At 43.2% G+C, this 22,860-nt stretch overlaps 1 protein-coding gene and 1 non-coding gene across 2 annotated transcripts; one reads left to right on the top strand and one right to left on the bottom strand.

Annotated features, from left to right (window-relative positions):
• Positions 1–141: 141 nt before the first annotated feature.
• On the top strand, positions 142–223 carry trnas-gcu (transfer RNA serine (anticodon GCU)). Its single transcript has one exon. It is a non-coding gene; the product is annotated as a tRNA-Ser (tRNA).
• Positions 224–745: 522 nt separating this feature from the next.
• On the bottom strand, positions 746–5,195 carry LOC127660938 (prefoldin subunit 2-like). Its single transcript, XM_052151434.1, has 4 exons — positions 5,065–5,195; positions 3,400–3,488; positions 1,666–1,789; positions 746–1,580 (listed from the first exon to the last, which is right to left on the bottom strand). Exons 1-4 carry the CDS (start codon positions 5,134–5,136, stop codon positions 1,392–1,394), a joined length of 474 nt encoding a protein of 157 aa, XP_052007394.1. The 5' UTR covers positions 5,137–5,195; the 3' UTR covers positions 746–1,391.
• Between the last annotated feature and the right edge of the window lie 17,665 nt (positions 5,196–22,860).

A 22,860-nucleotide genomic window follows, 5' to 3' on the forward strand; every position in this document is an offset into this window, starting at 1 on the left:
TAAATTAAGATTACAATTAAGGAAATATGTATTTGATATTAGTGATATTATTAATAATAGTAATATTAGAAAATTAAAACATTTATATAATATCTTGCACATATATATATCTATTCATATCTTAATGATAAGCAATCACGAGACGAGGTGGCCGAGTGGTTAAGGCGATGGACTGCTAATCCATTGTGCTCTGCACGCGTGGGTTCGAATCCCATCCTCGTCGGCATACATTTTCGCAATTCGCAAATGCACTCGATGACTTCTTACATTCACTTACAAATGGGTAACGTGGTAGTACTAAAGAGAGGACTACCAGTCAAATATCTGAACACCACAGAAAAAAGTGAATTTGTTTCTCATAACCTATTTAATATTTAGATGTAAAGTTTTATGCTTAAAATTAGTGTTTTAATTGTGCCTATTTATGAATTTCTTTATGAAACATAAATTTGTATTTAAAAATATATATTTTTTCATGTATGAGTTTTCTATAGTAGTAAAAGCAGCCAGCACCAAGTGAATCTGTCACAACGTAAACACCCATGAATCCACGAAATTTCGTAGCAAGTGGAAAATAGTTCTAATAAAGAATGTGTCTCCAAACTTTTGCCTGGTAGTATAAAATAAAAACTAAATGCACATATGTATTTTGTAATATTCTGATTGATCTGATTTAGTAATACTTAGCACTGTTCAATCAGTGCAAATTCAGGGAAAAACAAACAACACTGCAAAAAGATCTTGCTCAATTTTGTCTATTTTAATTAATTAACCAAAACAACCACATAAACATAAAAAGGCTTTGTCCACAGGTATGCAGTCATGAAGTGATAAGTGGAGTAGGGCTGTGCTCCAAAGTCAGAGGTCATCATGGTAATTTCAGTCAAAACTGCACCAACAGCTAAATATAATTTATTCCAGAATTCAGAAGTGAAAGTTGAAAAAAAAAAAAAAAGTTTGTCTTGTCCAGTCCTTGAATTAAATTTACTGAGAACAGGTGAATTTTGCAGTTTAATTTCAACATCAACTTCATGGCATATCAATGGACTAAACATAAAAAAGTAATCTTTCAGCTGTTAGTTGTAATAAACTGAATCGAAAGGCAACTAAGTGGCACAATGTCAAAACAAAATGTGCTCAAGGATATAACTGATTTTGCTAGTATTAATTGGAGTGGTAAAGTATATTGTTGTATGTAATGTTCCAAAATGAATACACAAAATGCACATGAAAATGTTTTTTTCACTTTACTGAAACAAAGACTTTCATTCTCTTATGTGAATAATGACCAGCATCTGTAAGACTCAACAAGAAACATGCCCTCCATATCTCTACCCTGAATATTACAGCACCAACAAACACAATTTCTTGTGACTTAAAGAAAACATCCACTACGAGACGAGTACTCCAGCGCCACCTTTAGACCCTCCTCCTTCACTCTCTTTGGCTTGACTGGCATCTGCTTTGCCCTGTTTGTCATCCTCTCCGACTAATCGGATGTTGTAACGTTCACGGTATTCCGTCAGTTCGCGCCCCTTTGACTGCATCTGTGTGTTAAGTGACTCCACAATCTTTGAAATCTGATAGAAAATAAAAAGAGACAAATTATAACAATGCCTGAAATGTGATAACCAAACAATAGTGAACATAGCAGCATATTTGTACCTGTTCTTTATTGTTTTCTAAAGCAGGCAAAACTTCTTTGACGGTCCTCTCCACCAGCACACCCCCAACTAAACGAAAGCACTTTCGTGAGGGATCTATGTCCTTTAGTGTGTCAATGACGAGGCTTGGGAGAGGAAAAATGTAACTTTTAGAGGAAGAACATGCCAAAAGAATGTGTTTTCTGCCTTTAAAATGCAGTAGAGGTCATTCATATGAATATCTGTGCCTTAAAAATTAAGGTAAAAGCTTGGGTTTCAGATTCCAAACAAAACTTAGCCATGGTAACCATACTATTCACCCCAATACCATAGTTACTACAGTAAAGCTGTGTTGCCTTACTTTTAAGGCCAAACTATACTTTGGTTTTCTGCATTGATGATCACTCTGCGGAATATGTGCAACGCAAATTTCGTGATGCGCACAACAGATTTTGCCAACACACGGACAGTCTTCGTCTGTGCGCATCGTAGGCGAAAGCATGTGCCGTTGACTGTAGGTCAAGAGTATCACAAAGCAGTTGTATTGTGCATGTGTCAAACGTGTTCGTATTCGCGGTCAAGAGAGTAAACTTTGAAAGGCAACTCGGTCGACTTGGCACGATCCAATCAGAAAAGCGCAAAAACTTAGTATACCCAAGCCTTTAGGCACCACTGTAAATTTCTACGAGCAAAACGTTTCTGAAAGTCCCTTAACCCTCTGCAGAACTGTCAGCGTTACCAAAAGGGGGCGCGATGTTGCAAAAACCATTTACGCTTAAAATGCTGAAGTCTCCGAATTCAAGTCAGGCATATGTAAAACATCATTTGAAAGCTTAGAATCTGAACCTTTCATAGATAACCATCACTTCTGCATTCATGTTACAAATATTAAAATAAGGCCTTAAAACATCCGTGACACACATCAGCACCACCTAGAGGTCATGTGGTAAACATATGAACATAAAAGTCTTTCAAATGGCACTTAAATAGACAAATCATATCAAATGAATGCTCTCATTCTTAGTAATGTGACTTAATTTTGTGGCTCTAATACCACAGTTTGAAAGATTGTCAAAAGAATCTCAAAATGAAATATGATTTCTTTAAGAAATTAAATACAAACGTCTCTTTTATGAGTCGATCACTGCTGCTGTAAGCCGTAAATAGGTAAAGATATTATATCTGCTTTTACCTTTGACAGTTTATACTCGCATAATTTTGTTACTTGTCTGTGAGCTTGTGTAAAAATTCCAATGTTATATCTTAGGTATCAAAACAATCAAGAACAAACTATGTGGTCCAGCAGGAAAAGCATGCTAAACAAATCATTGAAAATATATGTTATCGACGATTGATAATACAATGTTATACATCATCGCAAACCTTCTAGTCCATTCAGAGGCCGAGATATTTGATGAAACAGTGGCGGACTTAATGTCTATGAAGGAGCACATCTGTGAGGGCTAAAATCAGTTAGAGCGCCATCTATATTTCAGGAAAAAATTAGGTTTTTTTGGAGAAAGATGGCATGAACGGAACCAGAATGGCATACTTAATATAATTATTTATAAAATGCATGCTTTTGGAGCATTAAATGGACAGCCCGAAATGTTATATAAGCTGATAAAAACTATGATTTCCATGGCAAACGTTTGAAATGGTTTACAAGGCAATGCATAAATCACTGCATGCCAGAAGGGAAGGCTTCCCATAAAATATCACTTTTTATATTTCATTTAAAAATTTTAAAACACACCTGTGTTCATTGATCTCCATCTCAAACTCTGCCGCTTTGGAAGCCATACTGCGCTGCTCTTGTCGCATCCTCTGAAAAGTAGCCACCACCTGAATCAAACACAAACAAACACATAAATCATTCCCATATGATCACACTGATCTGGCCAATATTGCCAAATGTTACTGAAATTAACAGGAAATGATTAACCTTTTTCTGAAGTGGTTATTTTTAAAAGCATTATCTTAATTTACTAAAAGGGCCTTCTGTTATTTTTTCTTTTCAAACTACGTTGCGCCATCATAAATTAATAAAAAATAATTTAATTTTTTCAATCTTGATACATTTTGTGACAATAAATTGACCTTAAATGTAAAAATTCTCTCTTCATTTACTCCCGCTCATGGCATCCCAGATGTGTATGACTTTCTGTCTTCAGCTAAACACAAATTAAGCTTTTAAGAAGAATATCTCAGCTCTGTAGGTCCATACAATGAATGGTGGCCAGAACATTAAAGCTAAAAAAAATTACATAAAGGAAACATAAAAGTAATCCATATGACTCCAGTGGTTACATCTATGTCCTCAGAAGCAATATGATAGGTGTGGGTGAGAAACAGATCAATATTGAAGTCCTTTTTTACTATGAATCTCCACTTTTGCTAAAAAGATAAGAGATTTATAGAAACAAAAAAAAAAGTATTGAAATATTGATCTATTGCACACTTAAATTGATTGCATTGTTTCTGAAAATATATTTTAAACCAGTTGAGTCATGTGGAATACTTTTAGGTAGCCTTTAATGTCACCATTAACTTGCATTGTATGGACCAAAAGAGAAGAGCTGTTCGTCTAAAATGTTAATTTGTGTTCTGCAGAAGAAAGCAAGCATGACGGGGAGTAAATGATAAGAGATTTTTCATTTTTAAGTGAACTATCCCTTTAAGGTGTGTCTTTAGCCCCGTTCTACTACACTGGTTTTATGATCTGATTTCACGTGAACCACAATATTCTAAATTGGCGCTTAATTATAAACACGTAAACAAGAATAACAAAAGAGTACGCATACTATTGAACCGTATCGTAATACTGGTCATCATATAGGTTATCAGCTATAACATTATAATAAAAGATAATTATCGGAAGCAGTACTGGCCAAAATGTCTATATCGGTTCATCTCTTACTATTAGTTAACAATTTAGTGCATGCATCAATTGATTTCAAGGTTCTCTTTTGTTCTTCAGTGTTAACTTGCATTTTTACGAATAATTAAAATCGCTTTCATCTAACATTATCTTCCATCTCACACGTGTATTAGTTGCATGGCTAGAATAGTGATAGATATGCACACGACGCATATTCCTTATAGAGACAGCAGGGGATGAACTGGATTCTTATGGGCGGAGACTCATTCTATCTATCCTGAACAACCCACATTTGTAGAGGTATTAATAATTACAGCCTAATGCACCGATGCGACGCTCTAAAGTATCACACGCCTCTGTTAATCAAACACCCATACATACTGAGCGAGCGACTAAACAAAAACTACAACGCTCCAATTATAATAACCGAAGAGACGTCTCGCGTGAGCAAATCTGTTGTTATATAGCGTTCTAGTTTTATCGCGTCGCTCACTCAAAGTGTAGATGGGGTGTTCAATTAAACGCCTAATGTCCCGTTACCTGCTCGGCGGAGGGAGCGGACTGCTTTCCACCGCCTTTACCGCTCGTGTTGTTGCTACTGTTCGCTGCCATGATGAACTGCACGCCAACCGCACCTCTAACGACAGGACCCCAAAGCGTCACATGTGCAGCTGACCGCTAACATGCCTGACTGAAGTTGCTTCTCTCCGAGCAGAAATGTACCCTGCGTTCAAAATGGGATAATTTCGCCTCCAAATGGCACTTCGTAGAGGCAATGATTGTGGCCGCCACGTTGAAGTGTCGTTCCACACCGAAGGGCTTATAAATGGATGCTTCGAATGGCCATTCGAAACGGGCGTTTCCGTGGGGTTCAACAAGGACACTTCGCTGCCAAGCGGACCCGGAGCAATCGTCACAAATATGGATGTTTGCCAAGTGTAGTTTAGTGTGGCTGATGCATGGCGCTTTTTGAGTCCTGATATGTTGAATTTTACTTGGTCTAATAGAAGTTTGTCGTGTAAATCTAGAATTGAACTTTTTTTAATTTCAACAAATGCTCTTCATCTTCTTAAAAACGTGTCTCATTCAGGCAGACCCCTTTATCAGATCATAAACAAATTATTCTGAAATTGGGTGATTCACAGGAAACTGCAAACTTAAGAGGTTACTGGAAATTCAATAACTCTCTTCTCCAGGACGTCAACTTCAATGATAATATTAAATGATGACTTTAAAACACTTTGTGACTCAGAGATTACTTTGAATGAAATTAAAACAGCATTTTTTTCAATGAAAAAAGGGAAAGCACCCGGTATTGATGGCCTTTCAGTAAAATTTTATATTAATTTCTGGGACCTTATTCAAAATCCTTTATTTTACATACAGAATGCATCAGTCAGAGAGACATGAGCACAACGATGAAACGGGGTTATCTCCTTAATACCAAAACCTGATAAAGATGTTTTGATAATTGGCGGCCCATTACTCCATTGACTATTGATTATAAAATCTTGGCTTTAGTTTTTGCAAGCAGATCAAAGACCGGACTTGATCATATTGTTGCTGAACCCCAGTCAGGTTTTATTAAGGGACGGCATATTAGTAACAATAGACTTGTATTAGATCTATTCTAATAGATTTTTTTAGACTTTTATAAAGCCTTCGACACCATTGAACATGGTTTTCTTATAAAATGTCTCAAGTTGTTTGGTTTTGGAATGGCATTTGTAGAGATGATTGATATGTTTTATAAAGGAATTAATAGTTCTGTGATAGTACATTTCAACACATCTCCTAGATTTGATATAAAGCGGGGTGTTAGACAAGGTTGCCCTATTTCACCCTTTCTTTTTATTTTAGTTGTTGAGTTGTTATCCAGGAACATTGTATGCAATCCTGATTTTAAAGGCATCTCCATATTTGATAGGGAAATTAAAATTTCGCTACTGGCGGATGACACAACACTTTTCCTTAAAGATAAAGATCAGCTACCAAAAGCTATTGAGCTAGTTGAACAGTTTTCTGCAGCCTCAGGTTTAAAACTTAATATATCTAAATGTGAATTATTGCCTGTGCATGATTGTGAAGATACCTCGATAGGAAGTGTTCCTGTAAAGAATGTAGTGAAATATTTAGGTATTTATATATCCAGGAATCTTTCAGCCAGGCAACATTTGAACTTTAATGAGAGAATTAAAAAAAAACAAGAATATATTTAACCTCTGGCTTCAAAGAGACTTAACGATATATGGTAGAGTGCTTTTATCAAAAGCCGAGGGTCTGTCTCGTTTTGTTTACCCTTCACTTTCTCTTTTTGTTAATGAATCCATGGCCAATAACATTAATAAGTTATTCCTTGATTTTATTTGGAGAAATAAAACTCACAAACTTAAAAAGCTGTGCTATCTAATAGCAGAGCGGAAGGAGGTCTTGAAGTTTTAAACTTCATTGATACTGTTAATACTTTTAAAATTAACTGGCTTAAAAGATGCCTGGCAAACCCTAATTCTGTATGGTTTTTTTTATCCCCAACTACATTTTTGAAAAAATTGGTGGCCTCTCTTTTGTCTTGATATGTAATTAGGGCTACTATCCAAACAAACTTCCTGTTGCATTATCTAAGTTTCAGCAGTCACTTGGAAGCTATGTTTTTTCCACAATTTTTCCCCTCACAGAACTTTCTTATGGAATAATATTGATATAACTATTAGAAATTCCTCTCTCTTCTATCCAAAGTGGTTCCAAAGAAATATCGTAAATATCTTAGCGTTGGTTGATGAACATGGCTCCATACTGTCATATGAGAACTTCACGATAAAGCACAGTTTTCCCATTCCTTTTAAGGAATACAATGTGGTCATTAAAGCCATCCCTTCTGGTTTGATCCATCTAATTAGGAGTCATGTTCTTTTTAATAAAGTAAATACCTCATATGCTCAACCTACATTGTCTTTGAATGGCATTCAATTACTTGATAAAAAATGTAACAATAAATATATTCGTCGAATTTTGCAAAGTAAAAACAAAGTTGTTCCAAGAGGAAAATTTTACTGGAATTCACAGTTGGATGATATAAATTGGAAAAAAACATGGCTTTTACCTCATAAATTTTGCATTTCCAACAAGGTAAAAGAAGTTCATTTTAAAATCTTACATAAAATGTATCCTGCAAATTCTATAATATCCAAATATGTGGATGTTGACAGCTCCTGCTCCTTTTGTGGACGCGCTGATGAAACTTTTATTCATCTTTTCTTTCATTGTGATACTACAAAGAAGTTTTGGTCTGATTTAAATTATTTCATATTCCATCCTCCCATGATAATTTATAACCTTTCTCTCAAGGATGTAATATGTTACTATGATAATAGTAAGGATCTGTCTCTAATTCATGTGGTTAATTTTTTTATTTTACTGGGGAAATTTTTCATTCATAAACAGAAATTCTTAGGGTCTCAACCCTCATTCCCATTATTTTTAGTGGAATTTAAACTACTCTTCAATTCTCTTACCCTGATAGACAATAAGAAAAATAATAGACTTATAGAGTGTTATAAAAATATACTTGGTAAGTTTCCCTGATATTATAGTGATTCATTTACCCTCTATGTAGTGTTTATGTAAGATGAAGTTACTATTCATGTATTCCGTGGCTAGCTATTTTTTATTTTTATTTTTTTATTTCATCTATCTTGAATAATTGTACTGTATATGTATGCTTATGTGTGTGTATATATATATATATATATATATATATATATATATATATATATATATATATATATATATAGGCCTATATACTTTATACTTTATATATATTTCTTTATACTTATATGTTTGTGATATGAGAAATGTGTTAATTTTTTGAATTCTGTTTGTGTTTGTATGTATCTGACTAATTTTTGTAACTCAAAATAAATTAAATAAAAAAAAAAAAATTTAAAAAAAAAAAAAAATCGTTTAGTGTAAGGGCAAATGTCAATCGAAATTAATCCTCCCTATGCCCTACTCACTACGAAAGGCAGAGCGCTTGATGTGGGCACTCTGAAGGGAACATTGCATTACAGTTTAAATGTAGCCTTCACAAAAATTCTTCCGAATGAGCCCTTTTATGATAATGTCTTTCCTTTCGAGTGGTGTCCCCTTTGCGAAGTGCCATTCAAGGGTGCAAAAATGCCATTTGGTAAACGCCATTAATAAAACCAGCTGCAACTGCAAACCGCGTAGATTTGGCAGGATCATTGCGGGGTTGCGGTCTGAAGCATTTAGCCTACATGTTTCCAATGATCATGGTATACATATTTGGGGGTTGTACTTGCTTGTTTTAATTATATATTTTATATTTAAAATTATAATACAAAGTGCAATTTTTAATAAACGCACTTTACATTTGTTTAATTGTTTCTTTTATATTTAAATAAAACACAACTTTTTAAACTTGAAGCTTACAATTTTCATATTCATAAATATTTAAATTATTTATTTTTCTTTTCTATTTTGAAAGCAGTTCGTTATGCAAAATCGTTTAAATATTTCTGATTAGGTGCAGGTAATGTTCATTAGCGTCAGCCTTTGCGCGACACAGCGGCTCCTTAATGCGGTCAAGCCAGCCGCCACTTCGAAATGAGCGGTCAAACTAGCCGCACCTATATTTCGCGGTGTGCGTATACACTGGTTATTGCGGTATGACGTTAGAACTAAAACAAGTTAATTCCTGCTAAGGCAATTTCACATGCATTCATTTATTCTGTCTGTCTGTCTGTCTGTCTGTCTGTCTGTCTGTCTGTCAGAAAGAAAGGAAGACAGAACGAAAGAAAGAAAGATTTTAGCACACCTCACAACCTGTCACTGCATGATATATTGAAGTCCAAAATAAGAACCCCCCCAAAACTCATATATTACCTTTTTTGTCCATACATTCAGAAAATCATAAAAATAAAAGTCCTAGCTTCCACAGACCAATTTCACCTCAGATGGAGAGGACACCTTCTCAAGGTGTGAACTACAATGTTTCAGGACATTCTGATGTTGAATTCCAAAATAAGAGCCCCCAAAACTTACATATTAGATGTTTTGTGTACACATTCAGAAAATCATAAAAATAAAAGTTTTAGCTTCCACAGACCAATTTCACCTCAGATGGGGAGGACACCTTCTCAAGGTGTGAACTACAATGTTTCAGGACATTCTGATGTTGTCTTCCAAAATAAGAGCCCCCCAAAACTTACATATTAGATGTTTTGTTTACACATTCAGAAAATCATAAAAATAAAAGTCCTAGTTTCCACAGACCAATTTCACCTCAGGTGGGGAGGACACCTTCTCAAGGTGTGAACTACAATGTTTCAGGACATTCTGATGTTGAATTCCAAAATAAGAGCCCCCCAAACTCGAATATTAGATGTTTTGTTTACACATTCAGAAAATCATAAAAATAAAAGTCCTAGTTTCCACAGACCAATTTCACCTCAGATGGGGAGGACACCTTCTCAAGGTGTGAACTACAATGTTTCAGGACATTCTGATGTTGAATTCCAAAATAAGCGCCCCCAAAAACTCGAATATTAGATGTTTTGTCCATACATTCAGAAAATCATAAAAATAAAAGTCCTAGCTTCCACAGACCAATTTCACCTCATATGGAGAGGACACCTTCTCAAGGTATCAACTACAATGTTTCAGGACATTCTGATGTTGTCTTCCAAAATAAGAGCCCCCCAAACTCGAATATTAGATGTTCCCCTTCTGTCGCTCTCTCCACGTTGTGTCAGAGAAGCAACACTAGGGGTCTCTCTTGAGCGCCGATATCCACCTCTGATCTATGAAAAAAGGCCAATGAGAGTTGGCAGCCAGTATTTGCATGTCCCGCCCCCGGACATACGGGAATTTAAGCGGCGCAAATACGGGAGTTCATTCAGAAAATTTCTTCGGAGCCAATGGTCGTGTCTGCAATTGCTGCGTGTTACACACCGAGTTCCTGTCATTCCTCTACTGCATGCTGTTGGATTCTACGGCGCACAACAGCGGCTTTCTCCTGTTTGCACAGCTGTGCATTTCCTGCCCCTGAGCGCTTCGACAGTGCAGATTATAAAGAAGTCTCACGAGTCCTTTTCTTTCATAAAAGAGTGATTTTATTTAAAAGAGTAATTTCCTCTAAAAGAGTAAAACACAGCAGCGTTGAAGTCCTTTTAAGGACGCATCTTTATAAAGATGCCTTTCCGCCCCTGTGTTGTTCCTGGATGTGGTAGAGTACTCTCCGCTTCCAACGGCCACAGGCGTTGTCTCGTGTGTCTGGGTAGCGATCACACCGAGGCTGCGTTTGTGGATAGTTCATGTTCTCTCTGCGAGAACATGACCATGACAACGTTGCGGTCGCGGCTTTCTTACAACCGTAAGCAAGCCACTCCAGCCGCCCCCCACGTCGCTCCTTCTTCCTACGGGATTGAGGACGATGCGGCTGGCGATGGAGGCGATTCGGGGATGGTAGCAGGTGCAGCTCCGCCGGGTACGCCCCCTCGGACCACCCGCGCCACGGCACGCTCATTGACTCCCGTCCCCGCTCGAGGCGGCGGCGACTCGCCTCACAGCCAGTCTGCCTACCCTCTTGCGATGGAAGCAGACGAGTTCGCCGCGGAATCGGAGGGCGTGGTATCTGATGCTGAGGACTCCTCTGGGCTGCCGCCTTCGGGCCTGCATGCGCACAGATGTCCGATATGCTTTCCCGGGCAGCCAACAGCGTGGGCTTGGATTGGAACCCTCCATCCTCCCCACAGCCATCACGGCTGGACGACTGGTTCCTGGGTGCTGAGCGCCGCTCACAGCCTTGCACCCCCCCCGGTCACGGCGATTCCCCAGGTGGATAGGGCTGTTGCGCTCCATCTATGCCCCAGAGGCTGCCCTGTACTCCCTTCCCGGACCTGTAGAGCAACATCCTCGCTGACCGCAAAGGCCTACAGCGCCACCGGACGCGCCGTTTCCGCCTGGCATTCCATGGCTCTCCTGCAGGTCCACCAAGCCAAGGCACTGCAAAACATGCACGGGGGTGGCCCTGATCCCGACACGCTGCAGGAACTGCGCTCAGCGACCGACCTCGCCCTGAGAGCGACGAAGGTCACAGCACAGGCGCTCGGGCAGGCGATGGCAACGCTGGTGGTCCAGGAACGCCAGCAATGGCTGAACTTGGTCGAGATGCGTGAAGCTGACAACACTCGCTTTCTCAACGCCGCTGTCTCCCAGTTTGGCCTCTTCGGCGACACCGTTCTCCATGGTGAAGAAGCATTTCCCACATCATGCCTCGCCGCAAGCCTGCCGCCACGGCCCATGCCCCGTATGCTCGCCGAGGGCATCCTCCCGCGGCCAGAAGACCTTCTGCTCCACCTCAACCCGGGCCCAGCTCTCAGCCCCGGCGTCGAGCAAACCACGGGAAGTGTACGGCCCCTGTCTCACGGACCCCCTCGAGGACCCGGAAGGCTCCCAGGCGCTCCTGAGACAACGTACCCAGAGTTCAAGAAGTTAGCTCTGGAGGTGGTAAGACCGCTCCGTCCCCCGGTGGAGGGCCGGGAAGAGAATCTTGTCTTTTTTCATTTGCCGCACCCCTCAACAGGGGCTGCGGTACCCACATTTTCAATAAAAGAGCTATTTCCTTTGTCTCTGGGTCATGTGGCCCGCAAATGCCGTTCTCATGGCACTCTACTTTCAGGCCTCAACAGTCCCGGCTCCCTGGACGCGGTGCCCCCGCCCTCAGCCCCACGACTGTTCCCCGGCTGGCCGGTTCAGACGAGTCCTGAGGACGCCAGCATCAGACCTCCTCCTCAGTCACGACCCCGCCCCCTGCCGGGTGCACGGAGCAAGGTAAGTGCTTTGAGTTCATTCTCAGCACCAGAGCCTCGGGACGCTATGTTGCTTCCCGACGGCGTGTTACCTGTTCCGCACCGCTGCGAAGCCCCGCCGGGTACGTACAAAATACTCGTCCCCTTGGTGCCCCTAGCAGGGAGCTTAGAGGTGTGGCTTTCACTGCCCAACCCGTCGCGCTGGCTGCACCAGACCATTCGACTCGGTTACGCAATTCAGTTTGCCAGGTCTCCGCCCCACTTCGTGGGCGTTCATTTTTCCGCAGTGCACGACAAACATGCTCAGTCCCTGCGTGAAGAAATCGCCTCCCTTTTAATCAAGGACGCGATAGAGCCGTCCCTCCAACTGAAACGAAGAAGGGTTTCTACAGCTCTTACTTTGTTGTACCCAAGAAAGGCGGCGGCTTACGACCGATCTTGGACCTGCGAGTTTTCAATCGGACCTTGTCCAAACTCCCGTTCATAATGCTCACCCAGAAAAAAATTCTATCTGGCGTCCGGCATCTAGATTGGTTCGCAGCGGTAGACCTGAAGGACGCGTCCTTCCACGTCTCGATTCTCCCTCGACATCGTCCCTTCCTGCGGTTCGCGTTCGACGGCCAGGCATATCAGTACAAAGTCCTCCCCTTCGGCCTGTCTCTGTCCCCTCGCGTCTTCACGAAAGTCGCAGAGGCAGCTCTTGCCCCGCTCCAAGGAGCTGGCATACGCATACTCAATTACCTCGACGACTGGCTCATTCTGGCCCCCTTGCGAGAGTTACTATGCGGGCACAGAGACCAGGTGCTCAAGCACCTCAGCAGTTTGGGGTTTCAGGTCAACTGGGAGAAGAGCAAGCTCACCCCGGTCCAGAGCATCTCTTTTCTCGGTTTGGAGTTAGACTCAGTCTCAATGACAGCACGTCTCTCCAACGAGCATGCTCAGTCAGTGCTGAAATGCCTCGCTTCCTTCAAGCCAGGCGCCGTGGTCCCTCTAAAACGTTTCCAACAGCTCCTGGGGCATATGGCATCCTCCACGGCGGCTGTGCCGCTGGGGTTGATGCATATGAGACCACTTAAGCACTGGCTCCAGACTTGAGTCCCGAGACGAGCATGGCGCTGCGGAACGCACAACGTGAAAGTTACCACTGCCTGCCGGCAAGCCTTCAAACCCTGGACAGATCTCTGCTTTCTACGGGCAGGAGTTCCCTTGCAGCAGGTGTCCTGACGCGTTCTGGTTACAACCGACGCCTCCAAACTGGGTTGGGGCGCCGTGTGCAACGGGCACGCAGCCGCAGGTCGGTGGAACCGAGGCCCGCTGCACTGGCACATCAACTGCCTAGAGCTGCTGGCTGTTTTTCTTGCCCTGAAGAGGTTTCTCCCGTTAATTCGGGGCAATCACGTCCTAGTCAGGACAGACAACACCACGGTGGTAGCCTACATAAACCGCCAAGGTGGAGTATGCTCCCTCCACATGTCACAGCTCGCCCGTCGTCTCCTCCTTTGGAGCCAGCAGCGACTCAAGTCACTGCGCGCCACTCACATCCCCGGCAACCTCAATGCGGTAGCGGATGCGCTGTCAAGACAGAGCTTGCCCGGCGGAGAGTGGAGGCTCCACCCCCAGTCGGTTCAGCTGATTTGGGACAGGTTCGGCAAGGCCCAGGTAGACCTGTTTGCCTCCCGGCAAGTACGCATTTCCCCCAGTGAGCCTTCTTGCACAGGTGCTATGCAAGGTCAGGGAGGACGAAGAGCAAGTCACTCTGGTGGCCCCCTACTGGCCCACCCGGACTTGGTTCTCAGACCTCACGCTCCTCACGACAGCCCCTCCCTGGCGAATTCCCCTGAGGAAGGATCTTCTTTCTCAGGGATGGGGCACGCTCTGGCACCTGCACCCAGACCTCTGGAACCTCCACGTCTGGCCCCTGGACGGGACGCGGAAGATCTAGCCGGCCTACCACCGACCGTCATAGATACTATCAACCAAGCCAGAGCCCCCTCGACCAGGCATCTTTACGCCCTAAAGTGGCGTCTGTTCGCATACTAGTGTTCTTCCCGAGCCGAAGACCCACAGAAGTGCGCGGTTAGGTCAGTGCTCGTGTTTCTACAGGAGAGGCTGGAGAGGAGGCTGTCCCCTTCCACCCTCAAGGTGTATGTCGCCGCCATCACGGCTCACCACGATACGGTAGATGGCAAGTCTCTTGGTAAGCACGACTTCATTGTCAGGTTCCTAAAAGGTGCCCGGAGGCTGACTCCCTCCCGGCCTAACCTGTTCCCCTCCTGGGATCTCTCGGTCGTCCTCACGGGCCTCCAGAGACCCCCCTTCGAGCCGCTAGATTCAGCTGGACTCAGGGCCCTCTCTCTCAAGACCGACCTGCTGATCGCGCTCGCCTCCATCAAGAGGATCGGGGACCTGCAAGCGTTCTCTGTTAGCGACACTTGCCTGGAGTTCGGTCCGGCAGACACTTACTTGATCCTAAGACCGCGACCGGGCTATGTCCCCAAGGTTCCTACCACACCCTTCAGGGATCAGGTAGTGAACCTGCAAGTGCTGCCCCGAGAGGAGGCAGACCCAGCCCTTTCGTTGCTGTGTCCAGTATGTGCTTTGCGTATCTATCTGGACCGCACACAGAGCACTAGACGCTCTGAGCAGCTCTTTGTCTGCTTCGGGGGACAGCGGAAAGGGAACGCTGTCTCCAAACAGAGGTTTGCCCACTGGGTTGTCGACGCCATTTCATTAGCTTATCACACCGAGGCTGTGCCCCCCCCTTGCGGGTTCAAGCTCACTCCACCAGGGGTGTTGCATCCTCGTGGGCACTGGCCAGGGGCATCTCCCTAGCAGACATCTGTAGAGCAGCGGGCTGGGCAACACCTAACACTTTTTTGAGATTCTACAATCTCCGAGTTGAGTCAGTATCGTCCTGTGTTTTCTCAGGTCCGAGCCTGTAGAACTCGGTAGCACGCTGACGATCTGACCGGGTGAATAGCTTGCGCCTAGCGCCCTTTCTCTCAACCGAGGGAAAACAGTGCGCCTCCGTTCCCAGGAGATCCCATCTTCGGGTCGCTGGTTGACTCCTCCCTAGCCCTCGTGGGTCCGCAGTTCAGCGTAGGAACTCGCCGACCCAAGCCATTGCGGGTACCTCAAGCTACCCTGTACTGGTGGAATGACCTTCCCAACTCAATCCGGGAAGCTAACTCACTCTCTATCTTCAAAAAATGGCTAAAAACACATCTTTTCCAAAAGCACTTAACTGGTATACTATTATGATGATAGTGAAACTTTGTAATATGGCACTTTTTGTACCACTGTCTCCCTAAGATGATTCGCTGATGTTCTTCCTCTTTTGTAATTCGCTTTGGATAAAAGCGTCTGCCAAATGAATAAATGTAAATGTAAATGTAGAGGTGCTCCACATGTAAGGCCTCCTGTTCGGACTCCCCCTGTGTGTAATGCCACGGTACTGTCCCCTCACGAGCGGACCCCCGTGTCTCCCTTAGGCAGTTACAGCTGCCTCGGTCACCGTGCTGTTCGCTACCCCCCTACGAGGTTGGGTCTACCACCACACCAACTTTTCCACATAGGTCCTAAGTTAGGCCATCTGATGTATTTGCCAATTTTTGCCTCCCCTGCTGGGTAGGTGTGGCCTACGCAGGGTCTTCTCTGCCTTGAAAGAAGGGCTAAGACCCCCTTCCCTCAATGCGTGTAAGGGCCCCGGCCGTAGTTGCTCTATGCGAGAAACATAGAGAGAAAAGAGGCCCAGCCAGGCTGGAGTCTGATGGCTTAAATGGGGCATTGGGGAAGGGGTACTTGCAGCCTGATACAGTTGGTCGTCCTGCACGTAAGAATACCTGCTCACTCCTGTATTAGCAGTTCACGTACACGGCTCAGCGCATGGCACTTTATAAGTGGACCCCTAGTGTCGCTTCTCTGACACAACGTGGAGAGAGCGACAGAAGGGGAACGTCTAGGTTACGTATGTTACGTAGGGAACGAGACGTTGTGTCTCCCCCGCCACGTCACGGAGCCGAGCCACTGTTGAGGCCGGACCATTTCCGGCTCCTCAGAAAAATCCTGAATGAACTCCCGTATTTGCGCCGCTTAAATACCCGTATGTCCGGGGGCAGGACATGCATATACTGGCTGCCAACTCTCATTGGCCTTTTTTCATAGATCAGAGGTGGATATCGGCGCTCAAGAGAGACCCCTAGTGTTGCTTCTCTGACACAACGTGGAGAGAGCGACAGAAGGGGAACATCTAATATTCGAGTTTTGGGGGGCTCTTATTTTGGAAGACAACTTCAGAATGTCCTGAAACATTGTAGTTCACACCTTGAGAAGGTGTCCTCCCCACCTGAGGTGAAATTGGTCTGTGGAAGCTAGGACTTTTATTTTTATGATTTTCTGAATGTATGGACAAAACATCTAATATTCGAGTTTGGGGGGCTCTTATTTTGGAAGACAACATCAGAATGTCCTGAAACATTGTAGTTCACACCTTGAGAAGGTGTCCTCCCCACCTGAGGTGAAATTGGTCTGTGGAAACTAGGACTATTATTTTTATGATTTTCTGAATGTATGGACAAAAAAGGTAATATATGAGATTTGGGGGGCTCTTATTTTGGAAGACAACATCAGAATGTCCTGAAACATTGTAGTTCACACCTTGAGAAGGTGTCCTCCCCACCTGAGGTAAAATTGGTCTGTGGAAACTAGGACTTTTATTTTTATGATTTTCTGAATGTGTACACAAAACATCTAATATGTAAGTTTTGGGGGGCTCTTATTTTGGAATTCAACATCAGAATGTCCTGAAACATTGTAGTTCACACCTTGAGAAGGTGTCCTCCCCATCTGAGGTGAAATTGGTCTGTGGAAACTAGGACATTTATTTTTATGATTTTCTGAATGTATCAACAAAAAAGGTAATATATGAGTTTTGGGGGGCTCTTATTTTGGAATACAACATCAGAATGTCCTGAAACATTGTAGTTAACACCTTGAGAAGGTGTCCTCCCCATCTGAGGTGAAATTGGTCTGTGGAAACTAGGACTTTTATTTTTATGATTTTCTGAATGTGTAAACAAAACATCTAATATTCGAGTTTGGGGGGCTCTTATTTTGGAATTCAACATCAGAATGTCCTGAAACATTGTAGTTCACACCTTGAGAAGGTGTCCTCCCCACCTGAGGTAAAACTGGTCTGTGGAAGCTAGGACTTTTATTTTTATGTTTTTCTGAATGTGTACACAAAACATCTAATATGTAAGTTTTGGGGGGCTCTTATTTTGTAATTCAACATCAGAATGTCCTGAAAAATTGTAGTTCACACCTTGAGAAGGTGTCCTCCCCACCTGAGGTGAAATTGGTCTGTGAAAACTAGGACTTTTATTTTTATGATTTTCTGAACGTGTAAACAAAACATCTAATATTCGAGTTTGGGGGGCTCTTATTTTGGAATTCAACATCAGAATGTCCTGAAACATTGTAGTTCACACCTTGAGAAGGTGTCCTCCCCATCTGAGGTGAAATTGGTCTGTGGAAACTAGGACTTTTATTTTTATGATTTTCTGAACGTGTAAACAAAACATCTAATATTCGAGTTTGGGGGACTCTTATTTTGGAATTCAACATCAGATTGTCCTGAAACATTGTAGTTCACACCTTGAGAAGGTGTCCTCCCCATCTGAGGTGAAATTGGTCTGTGGAAACTAGGACTTTTATTTTTATGATTTTCTGAATGTGTACACGAAACATCTAATATGTAAGTTTTGGGGGGCTCTTATTTTGGAATTCAACATCAGATTGTCCTGAAACATTGTAGTTCACACCTTGAGAAGGTGTCCTCCCCATCTGAGGTGAAATTGGTCTGTGGAAACTAGGACTTTTATTTTTATGATTTTCTGAATGTATGGACAAAAAGGTAATATATGAGATTTGGGGGGCTCTTATTTTGGAATTCAACATCAGAATGTCCTGAAACATTGTAGTTCACACCTTGAGAAGGTGTCCTCCCCATCTGATGTGAAATTGGTCTGTGGAAACTAGGACTTTTATTTTTATGATTTTCTGAATGTATGGACAAAAAAGGTAATATATGAGTTTGGGGGGCTCTTATTTTGGAAGACAACATCAGAATGTCCTGAAACATTGTAGTTCACACATTGAGAAGGTGTCCTCCCCACCTGAGGTAAAATTGGTATGTGGAAACTAGGACTTTTATTTTTATGATTTTCTGAATGTGTACACAAAACATCTAATATGTAAGTTTTGGGGGGGCTCTTATTTTGGAATTCAACATCAGAATGTCCTGAAACATTGTAGTTCACACCTTGAGAAGGTGTCCTCCCCATCTGAGGTGAAATTGGTCTGTGGAAACTAGGACTTTTATTTTTATGATTTTCTGAATGTGTACACGAAACATCTAATATGTAAGTTTTGGGGGGCTCTTATTTTGGAATTCAACATCAGATTGTCCTGAAACATTGTAGTTCACACCTTGAGAAGGTGTCCTCCCCATCTGAGGTGAAATTGGTCTGTGGAAACTAGGACTTTTATTTTTATGATTTTCTGAATGTATGGACAAAAAGGTAATATATGAGATTTGGGGGGCTCTTATTTTGGAATTCAACATCAGAATGTCCTGAAACATTGTAGTTCACACCTTGAGAAGGTGTCCTCCCCATCTGAGGTGAAATTGGTCTGTGGAAACTAGGACTTTTATTTTTATGATTTTCTGAATGTATGGACAAAAAAGGTAATATATGAGTTTTTGGGGGCGTTCTTATTTTGGACTTCAATATATCATGCAGTGACAGGTTGTGAGGTGTGCTAAAATCTTTCTTTCTTTCGTTCTGTCTTCCTTTCTTTCTGACAGACAGACAGACAGAATAAATGAATGCATGTGAAATTGCCTTAGCAGGAATTAACTTGTTTTAGTTCTAACGTCATACCGCAATAACCAGTGTATACGCGCACCGCGAAATATAGGTGCGGCTAGTTTGACCGCTCATTTCGAAGTGGCGGCTGGCTTGACCGCAGTGGCTCACTGGCTTGGGTAAAGTGCGTTCCGAATAACTGATATTTTTGAGCCCTACACCCTTCAACCCTTCGAATCTCTCACTCTGGAGGACAGCAAACACTCAACGTTCCTCTAACGTTTCCTGATGGTTCCCGTTTTTTTTTTTTTTAGGAACAAAATAATACCGTTCTAGGAACTTTCCTTTTAGGTTGTTGTTTTTTTGTAACAAAAAAAAAAACCTTCCCAGAACATTGCATGAAGTTTTTTAAACAACTTAAAGAAGAACCTATACAGAACGTTCTCTTTTATAAACCATTAAGGAGGTTTATTACAGTAATTCAGCATGAACAGTATAATGTATGCAATTTGAAGTGAAAATGCATTAATCGTTGATGCAAATTAAAAATTAAACCATTCACAGCTGAAAATAAACCAACTTGCATGATTTTGATATGCACACTTTCTACAGACCTCCACAAAAATCAAGGGCTTGCACAATTTAAAGATTCAAATTGTGTTCAATTCACACTGTGATGAGTAAACTCCACAAGCCTGAGAAAATATTACATTATTCTAATCAGACAGTAGAGGACGCTCGTGCAATGTTTTTAATGTTTCCTTGCCATTTTAATGGAAGGCCTCTTATCTTGAACGCCCATTTCAGGATTTGAAGCAATTTACTAGTCAACTGATGAGTTGAATCAGGTCTGATAGGGGGTGTGTTGGAACCACTTTCAAACAGCATTTACAGGTGCGTTAATTCCAGCTACTTATTTGACAGTTACATGCTAAAGATTACAGAATACATGCTGTAAAATGTAATTTGTAATTTATTCCATTAGATTACTCAAGGTCAGTAATGTATTCTAAATACTTTGGATTACTTCTTCAGCACTGGTAGATTTTTTTCACTTGTTTTGACTATAAAAACTCTGTCAGTACAGTGAGACAAAATACACATGTTAAAAATACATTCTTATAAAACCTAAATATCTTATGCAGTGTTGTTTCTAAAACAAGATTCATCTAATTTATCTTGTTTTAGATATTTTTACAGGAAAACAATACAATAATTATTATCAAGAATATGATTTTTGCCCTAATATCAAAGGTATTACTAGAAAAAAGAAATTATGAGTATTCTTGATAAAAATATGATGGTGTCTGGTAACATGTGCATGTAAATAATACCACTACATGATGTTTCTATTACCTGGTAGGTACATCTGAAATAGGTGCCCTGAGAAATGACATCTGTGTCTTGACAGCCTTAAAAGTGTAGTTCAGACAAAAATTCAATTTCTCTCATCATTTGCTCATGCCATCCATATGCCATCCCAGATTTGTTTCACTTTCTTTCTTTTTTCTCAACACAAATGAAGATAGCATCAGGTGCATCAGACTGCATGTAACCTTTCCCAACACCCCAAAACACATCATATAATTCCCCACATCCCTGAGGGAGGGAAGTGATGTAACTAGCATGGGAGCAGGCCGTGCCAGCCGCTGCCTTTTTTTTCTCTCCATAGAGTGTTAGATGCGGCTGGGGCCATCTAATGCTATAACACGCATCATGGAAAGCATTATTTTCCAATACTATTCTTTCAGGGGAAAAGATCCTACAGAGATCACATCCTGCCCAGCAGGGGAGGTTAATATGTGTCAAATATGTCACATGGGCTTACCAGCCACATGTGGAAGGTCCTGCCTCGACGGGGAGGAGCTCTACAAACACAGCGACCGGGATTTAGGGGGAACTCTGCCCAAGGGAGACGTGGGCCCACCAATAGGGGGACCGTACCGCAGATAATACATCACTGGAAATATTGGAATAATCAGAACATGTGGAGCCCCTGTTCCAGTACAGGCAAGTCATTGCCTGCGGTGGGTCTGGCTTCGAACTTCCTCCACTGAAATCAGAGTGTTAGGGAGGAAGGACACCCAGGGTACGTGACTTGTGAACTTGACTGGAAGAGTAGAGCGCACGTCTTCACCTCAGGGGAGGGGAAAGACGCTATGCGCAAACGATTCACCTGGCCAGCTGTACCATATTACCGAATTCTACATGTTTGGACCTGTCAAAACACGGGACGAGACATGCTCAACCCGGCGATTGTAAAATCTCGTGAAGGCATTGGGTGTCGCCCAGCCTCCCACTCTGCAGATGTCTGCTAGAGAGGTGCAATTGGCCAGTGCCCACGAGGATGCCATACTCCTTGTAGATTGTGCTCGAACCCGCAAGGGGGCGGGCACGGCCTGGGTCTGGTAGGCCAATGCAATGGCATCCACGATCCAGTGGGCAAGCCTCTGTTTGGAGACAGCGTTCCCTTTCCTCTGTCCACCAAAGCAGACAAAGAGCTGCTCAGCGTGTCTAAAGCTCTGTGTGCAATCCAAATAGGTGTGCAAAGCATGCACCAGACACAGCAACCCAAGGCTGGTTCTGCAGCTTGCAGGTTCAATACCTGATCCCTGAAATGGGTCGTAGGAACCTTGGGCATGTAGCCCGGTCGGGGTCTCAGGATGACGTGAGAGTCTGCGGGACAGAACTTCAGGCAAGTGTCGCTGACAGAGAACGCTTGCAGGTCCCCAACCCTCTTGATGGAAGTGAGCGCAATCAGGAGTGCCGTCTTCAAGGAGAGGGCCTTTAGTTCGACTGATTCTAGCAGCTCAAACAGGGTTCTCCGAAGGCAAGAGAGGACCATGGATAGATCCCATGAGGGGAACAGGCATGGCCTAGGAGGGTTCAGCCTCTGGGCGCCTCTAAGGAACCTGATGATCAGGTTGTGCTTCCCTAATGACGTACCGTGCACTTCATCGTGGTGAGCCGCTATGGCAGCTACATAAACCTTCAAGGTGGAGACGGACAGCCGCCCCTCCAGCCTCTCCTGCAGGAAAGAGAGCACTGACCTGACTGCACACCTCTGTGGGTCTTCAGATTGGGAAGAACACCAATTTGCGAATAAGTGCCACTTTAGGGCATAAAGCTGCCTGGTAAAGGGAGCTCTGGCTTGAGTGATCGTGTCTACGATGGCTGGTGGTAGACCGTTTAGATCTTCCGCATCCAGTCCAAAGGCCAGACGTGGAGGTTCTAGAGGTCTGGGCGCAGATGCCAGAGGGAACCGTCCCTGAGAAGGAAGGTCCTTCCTCAAGGGAATTTGCCAGGGAGGTGCTGTCACGAGGAGCGTGAGATCCGAGAACCAAGTCCAAGTGGGCCACAGAACTTGTGCAAGTAGGCTCACTGGGGGAAATGTGTATTTACGCAGCCCCCGGGGCCAGCTGTGTGCCAGTGCGTCTGTGCCGAGGGGGGCATCTACCAGAGAGTACCAGAGTGGGCAGTGGGTGGGCTTTCGGGAGGGAAACAGATCTACCTGTGCTCTGCCGAACCGAGCCCAAATCAGCTGGACCACCTCAGGGTGGAGTCTCCACTCTCCGCTGAGTGTGACCTGACGTGACAGCGCGTCCACTATGGTGTTTAGGTTGCCCAGGATATGAGTG

This window comes from Xyrauchen texanus, chromosome 2, assembly GCF_025860055.1.
Source record: "Xyrauchen texanus isolate HMW12.3.18 chromosome 2, RBS_HiC_50CHRs, whole genome shotgun sequence".
NCBI lineage: Eukaryota > Metazoa > Chordata > Actinopteri > Cypriniformes > Catostomidae > Xyrauchen > Xyrauchen texanus.

What these genes read in the sequence shown, in the direction of transcription:
- LOC127660938 (XM_052151434.1), bottom strand. Translation starts at nt 5,136, where the DNA reads ATGGCAGCGAACAGTAGCAACAACACGAGCGGTAAAGGCGGTGGAAAG. An exon ending in CCGCTCCCTCCGCCGAGCAG is followed by an intron (nt 3,489 to 5,064) that starts GTAACGGGACAT and finishes TGTTTGATTCAG; the next exon opens with GTGGTGGCTACTTTTCAGAG. An exon ending in ATGGAGATCAATGAACACAG is followed by an intron (nt 1,790 to 3,399) that starts GTGTGTTTTAAA and finishes TCCTCTCCCAAG; the next exon opens with CCTCGTCATTGACACACTAA.